General features: G+C 36.1%; 1 protein-coding gene across 1 annotated transcript in view; it reads left to right on the top strand.

The window, feature by feature from the left end:
- Positions 1-473: 473 nt before the first annotated feature.
- TMPRSS11E (transmembrane serine protease 11E) overlaps positions 474-10312 on the top strand; it is a 40053-nt gene continuing 30214 nt past the window's right edge. The window contains exons 1-3 of the mRNA XM_032631989.1: positions 474-556; positions 5487-5611; positions 10126-10247. Of these exons, the coding sequence (XP_032487880.1) occupies positions 474-556; positions 5487-5611; positions 10126-10247 (330 nt within the window). The remainder of the gene's footprint in view (positions 557-5486; positions 5612-10125; positions 10248-10312) is intronic.

The raw sequence follows: 10312 nt of genomic DNA, 5'->3' as shown, positions 1-10312 counted from the left end.
TGTTTTGTTCATCTCTGTTTGTTTGTTCTAGGTCTTTGTTAAACATTTCTTGCATCTTCTCGATCTTTGCCTCCCTTCTTTTTCCGAGGTCCTGGCTCAACTTCATTATCATTATTCTGAATTCTTTTTCTGGAAGGTTGCCTATCTCCAGTTCATTTAGTTGTTTTTCTGGGGTTTTATCTTGTTCCTTCATCTGGTACATAGGCCTCTGCCTTTTCATCTTGTCTATCTTTCTGTGAATGTGGTTTTTGTTCCACAGGCTGCAGAATTGTAGTTCTTCTTGCTTCTTCTGTCTTCCCTCTGTATTATTTGTAATTTTATAAGTAGTAATTTATTTGTATTTCTTTTAAAAACATAGCAATGAAAACATATGATCCATGAGCATGTATTCAAAATTTTAGTTCTGCCCTGGATATTTTAATAGTCTTGTTCAAGACTAAAATAAGAATCTAATAAGATTGAAGATCTCACCAATGCCGGCTGATATGATTCTTCCACAAAGCACAAAGCATCTGAAGTGTTTGTGTGAACAAGACAAGCAGGCACAATCTATAAGGTAAAGAAATGAGCTAGTGCCAAATACTCAACAAAAACTGAATAAATATTTATTAACTAATATTTTAAAACTTAAGCACTGACTTAGGGAATTAGTAATGTCATGAGGTACTATGCTGTTACTTCATTATGGTATCTTTCCTTATGCTTTTGTTTGGATATTGTAATTATATACAGACATTCAATGACCACAAATAAGAAGTGTCTCCTGAAATTAATGTCTCCTTATTTTCATTTATCACTTTCTGAACTATGATAATACTTCACAGTAGATAGATAAAATCATAGTTGGAAAATTATATATTTTAAACAAGTGAAATAGACATATCAACCACAAAGCTTGATTATTATATAAAGTGTTTTATGGAAATCAGGTTTTACTTAAATAGTAATTATTCTTCACAACGTCTGACCTTTCTTTTCTTTTTGTAATATTCCAAGTTCTTTTCTAAGACTAAGGCAGAACAGAAGTGCTTTGAGAGAGGTTGAAACCCATATTGTGGTACTGACAAATGGTCAGTTCAATTTGGCTTAATCAACTTCAGTTCAATCCCCTCTGTGAATATATATTGAGCATCAGAGTGGTCAGAGAATAAAGAGATAAGTAAGGCACAGACATTATCCCCAAGGGGCTCAAGATGTATATTATGATGTGATACTTAGGGGTGAATATAGTTTACTGAAATAAAGGAGACTTTTCTGAACTGGCTCTTAAATGCACAAAGGCTTTTATGATGCAAGCAAATTACAGACTCTGAGTTAGTCCATATAGGAGGCAGCAGGAACAAAGGCAAAGAGCTAGAAAGCTCGTGGGGAAGAGGGGGAATGCCAGGCTAACTGAGGCCAACTTGGGTTTCAAGTGATCCTAGCCATTGGCTCTATCACTTCCAGAAAGAGCACTTACTGTAATGGACAATGATTCAGAGATTGGGGAGGCAGATGAGAAACCTGTCATCGAGCTGGACGATGAGTTTTAGTGACAATTATCAGAACAAAGTTAGTGGTAATGGGATTGGAGACACACTAAATTAGATTTGCCATGCAGTTGAGACTAAAAAATGAAAAGACTATTATAACTTCCCAACACAATTATCATTGACTTGTAGGCTATTGCTTATGTCAGCCATCAGTAAACTATGGCCCAAGGGTGAAATCCAGCCCACGACCTGTTTTGAGCTTGAGTTAAGAGTGATTTTTATACTTTCTAAATGGTTGAAACAAATCAAAATTTAAAAAATATTTCGTGACAAGTGAAAATTATACAATAGTCAAATTTCAGTGTACAGAAATAAAGTTTTATTGGAACACAGCCATGTTCATTTGTATATGTATTGTCTGTAGCTGCTTTTGCAGTACAATGGCAGAGCTGACTAGTTGCAATAGGGAGTGTGTGGTCCAGAATATCTAAAATAGTTACTATCTGGACCTTCACAGAAAACTTTGCTGACCTCTGGCTTAAGTAGTTAATGATGCATTAGCATCACCAGCTTTATAGATATTGTGCATGTGTTCATTCAAAACAGCTCAGCTGGACTGAGCTGATGAAACATTCCAACTAAGAATATCAGCACTGCTTACCATTACAGAGAATGGGCAATGAGTTGGACATCTACTATTAATCGGTCCATGGTGGTGGTGTTAGGAAAGCATTTGTTCTGGTAAACTTTCCTCTGAAGCACTGTGAGCCTTGACTTATGGTTCTCCAGTGCTTGCCATGTGGTTTATTTGTGGCAGTATGTTTTTTCCTCTCTTCTTTTTGTTGTTGTTTCTGCTGCTTTTCTTTCTTATACTATTCTAGAAAAAGACACATTAAGAAGTGATAATGATAATGCACCTCTGGACTTGTCTTCTGGCAATTTGGAGATTATAAAAATATAACCATATTTTAACTGCTATATTCACCTGCTACATTCACCGTCTAATTACACATCCTCAATTGAAAAGAAAAATCATAGAAAGAAATCTGATACCACTGAAGCTATTAGAATTTACCCAGTCTGTCTGAAGGTGGTTTTATAAGAGCAGGTTCATGTAAGTTTCAACAGGCCCCAGTAATGATTGGACAAGTGTTTATGTGCAGGAAGAGGTTAGTTACACAAGTGTCTGTTGATATGTAAAATAGATTTATTCCTCCATTTTACTAATTTTTTTTTAGCACACTTCTACTACATCTAATTTGGAGCAATTCAGTATAGAATCACTTGCTGAGAGAGCAAACAAAAAAGGTAATTAAGAAACAGGGTGAATCAGTTTGAAAAGCAATCTCATACAGACTGGGAAGGGAAGAGATAATGTTTCAAATGAAAAAATCTCAGTAATGTGGTCATTACCATTATTATTAATAATTAAAATAATGATGATAATAATAATAGTCCTTACTATTTGTACAATGATTTTCTACTGGGCAGCTCAAAGTAATGAAATACTTCATCATTTTTATCTCTAAGAGCTCATCAAGTTAGGAAGGGTCTGAAATTCTTATCCTTGTTTTTCATATGGAGAAAATAAGGGAGAGAAGTGAATCTGCTGGTACCACACTATACAGTAGGTTGGTGGTCAGAAACAGAAACATACTCTCTTAACTGTTTATTCAAAGTGTTTTTGATGGATTCTCTTTTTTCCTTATCCCTTACTATCCCTATTATTTCCCTCAAAGCCACCAAAGACAGAGCATCCCTAAAATAGTTTTGAAAGGTGGGAGACAGGAAAAGAAGACACAGCAGTACCTCAAACAAGATAGTGATAGGAACTCCATGAAGAGACACGTATAACCGTCCTCGTTACTTTCTCTCTCTTTCTCTCTCTCTCATTTAATTCGAAAGCCATGATTTTTTTTAAAATCCATCATAACATAAAAAGTACCTAAATTAAAATTAAAGTTGCTCTCTTACTTCTGTTATTCCACTTCTTACTGTTAAAAATTTTGTGTGTCTTTCTATATACTTCACTATGCACCTACACATATAGCTTTATTATGTACAAAAACTGGAACATAGTATGCATATTATTCTGCAATATTTTTTCATTAAAATATATCATTGACATTTTGCATGTTAATATGGGTAGCTCTACCTCATCAATTTAATGGCTGCATTGTTTTAATTTTCTGTCTTAAGAGTTATTGTAGAATAAATAGAACTTGTCTTATATTTCACAGTTCTACATATTCTTTTGATGATTATCAATATCGATTGTTTCCTACATTTACAAATTCATGTTCTTCATCTGACATGTGTTGAAACTAGTTGAGAAGCCCTTCCCTCCCCATATTCCCTCCAAACTTTTGCTTATGTCTGCTATATGCATCTCCTTTCTTCTGCAAGAAATGAATAGCAAGCATTCAGGGATGAAGGAACAGGAGTCAATTTATAAGTTTCTTACGCATGTTTTCACGTAAGAAGTGTGCAGAAGAGAAGTGGAGAAGTCTTTTTATATTACAGTAATTGTCATTGTAGGAACAGGTGCTTGGAATCCCACTCAAGGGAGAACTGGAGATGGAAGAGATTGGGGAGAGAAAGATAGTTTCCTCGGCTACAGCCCCATGGGGATATCACAGAAATAAGGGAGGAGACCAAGTAGAGTCCCTGGAGCCTTCCACTACATTCCAGTGACTTCAGCAGGGCAGAGTCATGTAGCGATGAAACTGTTGACTTCTGCAACAGTGTTCCCACCAAACAGGACATTGAGACAGAGCCAAGATGGGATGATGGTATGCCAGGGACCAGAATGATTATATCACTTCCTGGTCTTGTATCATCAGGAAACAGAGTTCTCTTGATTTCTGTAAGCAACGATTATTTACTGTGAAATGCTTCACAGTTTCCAAGAAGTTTTCACATTCCTGATCTCATTCTGGGTCCCACAGTCAACCATGTGCTTTAAACAGAATGGGTAGGCTGTCTCTTATTGACAGATGGACAAACTTAGTTCAGAGTCTAAATAACTTGTCCAAGCTGGTAAGGAAAGGGCTGGACTTGGAATTCTCTTTATTCTGAAGCAACCCCAGGTGCTCCTTCAGGATAAGACTTCCCTTTCCCTCAGTTCTTGCACCAGACTGCTCTGGAGATAAGAACACATGCCTTGATTCTACCAACGTGCTAAATACCTCAAGAAATTTAAAATAACAGCATCGTATTTAAACAACTTGGCCAACTCTGACTTATTTCATTTTCCCTAACTTTTGAGTTTGTTTAGCAGCTATTTTAACACAAGGGAATGACAACCTTACTAATCAAACAAAAATCAGGTTGATCAACATTTTTCAGTAACATGTATTTTTGAAGGCAGAACAAATGGGAGAGGTTGAGGAAGTTTCATGCAGAAGGGATTTCCTGCAGCATTGCTGAAGTTTAGAGGTAAATATTAGCTCAAACACTCAGGTTCTTTAGAAGAGACCTCTGGTTATCTCTTATGTGTATCTTCTAAGTTTGTTTCAGAAAAAATAGTAAGAGAATAGAATTAGAAACTCTGCCCTCAACCTAATATGGTTCAAACTGTAACATATATCATAGGCCATTTAAGATTCTACAGTGGAAGTGCCCGACTTGGTATCTTGCACATAGCTGGCTCAGCAAATCATAGCTAACTCTTAAATAGCACTTTCTACATGCGAGGCACTGTTGTAGGCACTTTACATACAGTAATTCATTTAATCCTTACAATAATCCTATAAGATTGGTACTATTATTATGATCTTCATTTTTTGAATGAGGAAACTGAGATACAGAGAAGTCAAATTACCTGCCTAAGGTCAAGCAACCAGAGCCAGGAATGGTTTCAGCAGCCAGGGATTAGGATGTGTTCTAAAACAAAACAGTACTCTTCCTTCTAACTGAGTGTCCTGAATTAGTTCCCCAGGAATATCTACTTCACCTAAGGAGTGGCTATGGGTGTGCACTGTAATATAATCCATTGTTTGCTTTCTTTCTCAGGCCAGCTGTGGTGAGGGCCAGGAGGAGAGCTTGTTTGGAGCCCTGGGTTATTGGCCTCATCACCTTTATATCCCTGATTGTCCTGGCAGTGTGCATCGGACTCATCGTTCATTATGTGAGATACAGTAAGTATGGGTTGCCCTGGCATCAAGTGATTTACCTCAAGTATTTCCTGATTATATACCTGTTTTGATTTGCCTCAAGCTTATTCATTCATTTCTATAATTTGTTTGCATAGCCGGTACAAAGAACTCTTTACCAGCCTTGTTACTCATTTAACCCTCACAAGCCAAGGAGGATTCTTTCTTCTATCTTTGATGTAGCAATGCTTCCTGCTGGGAATAGCATGCTAGTTTTCATATTCATTAACAGCAATAATCAAGTCTTAATTAAGGGAAAACCATAGGAAAGCTACAGTCCAATGTTTGGGGTTGTTTGAGGTCATAGGACAATCATCTTGATTTAAAATAACTCCAACTCATTGAAATCCCGACAGCTCAATAAATTGTACAATCAGGGATCATAGGGAAGTAGGCTCTATTTTGTACTAGTAAGTCGGGAAAATGCTTATAGTAATATATTGCTGAATAAATGCCTATTCGTTATTTTAAAATCATCTTGGTATATATTGCAAGTGATTAAAGGAGATAGGATATGCTGAGAATATTAATTACAAAGAGGTTCACTCTGTGGTAATCAGGTACCTCCCTGCTAGATGAACCCTGAACACTGCTATGTTATTAGAAAGGTCCCCAGGGTACTTCAGAACTGTTCTTCTAGGGCATAACAACCCTTCTGAAGTTTCCTTCTTACTCTGTCTCAGGTTTTAATTTGTTGACTACACTTTGACCTATTTGTTTAATATCTCCTTTAGTGACTAGATAATGCTTTGATGTTCAAGACCCTGTAACCAAAGAAGCTAATCACTGGATTCTAATTGAATTGGGAATTTGTAGCAGTTGCTTTTTTGTAAAGAGAGATGGTGATCTGTAAATTGGTTATCTTCTACTAGCAGACACAAATCCAATCTCAATTTCCTAAACAAGGTGGATTATTCCTGAAAGAAAAAGTATTCAAAGATTTTTGGGGGGGGGGGTAGAATTTGCCCACATGCAGTTCTTTGAATTTGGACTATCTGCATTTTGATAATTTCTCTGGAGCATGTTTTTTAGTATAAAAAGAATAGCTAAAATAACTTTATAATTCTACAGTTCTGTTCTGAATATATTAAGTCCCATTATGTTGTAAGCATCATTATTCCTCTCCATGGACACCTATGTTTTACTCATTTTTATATTTCTAGAACTTATTAAAGAACTTATTAGGTGCATATTAGATAATTAATGTTTACTGAATACTGAATGATAAAAATAAATGAATTATACCTATGATATTTTCTTGGGGCATATTTTGGTTTGTCTGACTTAACAAAGAATTCCTAGTCATGTTAGGGATCTTATTACTTCAGTGAGAGAAAATGTTCTTACTACTTCTCCTTTGCCTCTTCCCAAGCCAAGTATTATAAGGCTTACAAATCTTACTCATATGCATACAATAAAAACCTGGTAAGATTTCAGTAACCTGTTCCTGTGTACCCTATTGTTGGGATGATCAGCTAAGTAATATGGAACACACAACGTCCACTGCCCACACACCACACCTGAATAAACAGCAATTGTTATGATATGTGTTACTGTCATATTTGTGATCTGTCTTTTGTTTAGAGATATAACCTAAGAACAGAGTAGATATAACACATGAGAATTTAGGTGCTGGCACGCCTAGATAACCAAACTGAGCCAAACAAATCTATTGTAGAAACAGGCAGATAAAGATGGAGGTGATCAGACTGCATCATTTTGGCATAAAACCCAGGACAGCATAGAACTGTGTGTTCAATTTTTATCCAGTGGCCTTTGGGACTGCGTTTCTGTCCCTTTTGTGATTTGACTGACAGCAGGTGAATCTATTATGAACATCATTGTAGGTTATAGAATCACAAAGCTGTTAGAAAATTATCAGCAAACTCATGTTCATCCTTATTTTTCTTTTCTGTTAATATTCTCAATAATATTTTTCAACAACTGCACATGCCATATAATTCTGGTAACTGGAAATATGTTTTTGCACCTAGCAACCTATTTGAGTCTATCAGGCAAATTAAAATATTGACTATAGATAAGTTGTTCATTTGGTTGAAGTGTATAAAATTGCTGATATTTGACCATTTTTAACCTATATAAATGGCAATTTCAAATAATTCAATCTAATAACTGAAAAGAAACAGGTCTAAGGATGTAGAAGAGTATGTTTTCCTCCTCTTTAGAACCTTACTATTCAACATGTGGTTAGGTACCAGCAACATCTGCCTCATCTAGGAACTTGTTAGAAATGCAGAATCTTGGGCCCAACTTTATTTTTTTAATTAATTTTTATTGGAGTATAGTTGATTTACAGTGTTGTGTAGTTTCTGCCATACAGCAAAGTGAATCAGTTATACGTATTCATATATCTACTTTTTAAAATTCTATTCTCATATAGGTCATTACAGAGTATTGAATAGAGTCCCCTGTGCTATACAGTAGGTTCTTATTAGTTATCTATTTTATATCTAGTAGTGAGTATATGTCAATCCCAATCTCCCAATTTATCCCTCCCCCCATTTCCCCCTTGGTAAACATAAATTTGTTTTCTACATCTGTGACTCTATTTCTGTTTTGTAAATAGGTTCACTTGTACCATTATTTAAAATTCCACATATAAGCAATATCATATGATATTTGTCTTTGTCTGACTTCACTCAGTATGACAATTTCTAGGTCCATCCATGTCACTGCCAATGGCATTATTTCATTCTTTTTTATGGCTTTCTTATTCCACTGTGTATATGTACCACCTCTTCTTTATCCATTCCTCTGTCAATGGACATTTAGGTTGCTTCCATGTATTGTAATAGTAAATTTACAATACAATACAATTTACAATACAACACAATTGCTATTGCAAATAGTACTGCAATGAACATTGGGGTATGTGTATCTTTTTGAATTATGGTTTTCTCCAGATACATGTTGGACCCAACTTTAGACCTAAAGTAAACTATTGGTCAATATTTAGATAAATTTAAAATGTTACTTGAAATTATGTATATTGTGATCTGCTTGCATTTCAGGTCAAACAGTCCTCAGGGCAAGGGCAAGGTCATTCAGTGAAAGAGAGGGAGAAAGGCAAATCCTCCCTAGACCCTCACTTAAGTGGCTAATGCTCAGAAGACCCTGACCTTTCAGTGTCATCCATCTCCTTTATGCATAACCAACCCCTCCCCAGGCCTTGTCCGAGTCTGACCAGAGGTTTCCCTTTCTGTACCAACAAATCCTCTGGATGGCTAGAACGTTCTTTTGGAATTTACTGGTAGTTTTTTTTTTTCTTATATAACTCTCATGTAAAACTAGAGATTTCTCCTATAGTCTCAGTGAGTGTATTTGGTTTTTTCCACTCCAAGAAGCAATATATAATGAAAATTTGTGCTTTGGGAATTAGACCTTAGCTTGAAACCCAGTTCAGTCTTTTCCGGCCATGTCACGTTAAGGCTGGGCAATTTATTTACACTTCTGAGATGGTAATCCTTATCTGTTAAATGTGGATAATACTACTTTCTTATGGGAGTTATTTTAAATTGAATGAGATATGCAAATATGCTTGGGACACAGGTGTCTAATGTTAGTTTCCTTTCCCTCTGGGGTTTAAGTGAGGGAAAGGATGAGAAGCAAGAGAGCACCTGAGATTGATGAGGCACACTCCATTTTCCTATCATAACCATACGCAACCATCATGTTCCAGATGCTTGGCACAGAGTCTCTCACAGAAAAGATAGTCAGCTGAATATTCATGGAATGAATCTTCTGAGCTCTGCGCTTGCTTCATGTACAGGAGGGTAGAGGAAAAGCTTGAATTGTTGCACTAATTCTTCAGCAGACCAAAAACATGGGCTGCTTGAACTGGATGCAGAAAGTGGAGACAATGGCTAAAGAAACAGACAAACCAATTCCTATGGCTGGTGGGAGAAAATAAATAGAGTGACAAGGGAACCAGGTGAAACTAAGTAGTGTCTCTGGAGGGTTATGTCCAGTGGCAACTCTACCTCCTTAAACTTCTATATACTGAGCTCCTAGCATTTTAATCCCTACCCTCATCTCCTTATCCAAAATAAATATTCTTACACTAGAGTCCCTATGGCAAGAATTGATGTGTAGTTTATGGAATTGGAAGAAATCTATTTTTAAAATATAAAAATGCATTTACTCTTGGGAAGCTTCCGAATCTATTCCTGTTGATATGCTCAGATGGTGTGACTTACTGCTTCTTGTGGCTTATTCAGGAATGGATAACACATGATTAATTAGCCTACAGGAACACCAAGCATTTCACATGGCTTTTATACTCTAAATCTTATGATGATGAACGTTGTTGTCTTTTATTTTGAGATAACCATGAAGGTCAGAACAGGATGATGGAGATGTTGACCAGGGTAGCATTGTTTCCTGTCTCAGTCTGTCTAGCAACTACCAAATAGGGAAATGATGATGCTTTACACACATCTGATAAAAAGTATGATGAATTTTTTCCTCTATCCTTGTAGATAAAAAGACAACCTACAATTACTATAGCACATTGCCATTTACAAGTGACAAACTATATGGTGAGTTCGGAAAAGAGGCTTCTAAAAATTTCACAGAAATGAGCCAGAAAATTGAATCAATGGTAAGCATTTTATTCCCACTTCTAGGGTATTTGCTATCACTTTTCACCATAATTTTTAGTATCCT

The sequence above is a fragment of the Phocoena sinus genome, chromosome 5 (assembly GCF_008692025.1).
Source record: "Phocoena sinus isolate mPhoSin1 chromosome 5, mPhoSin1.pri, whole genome shotgun sequence".
Classification (NCBI taxonomy): Eukaryota; Metazoa; Chordata; class Mammalia; order Artiodactyla; family Phocoenidae; genus Phocoena; species Phocoena sinus.
The sequence above is the reverse complement of the archived record's forward strand: the minus strand, read 5'-3'. Positions and strand labels throughout refer to the sequence as shown.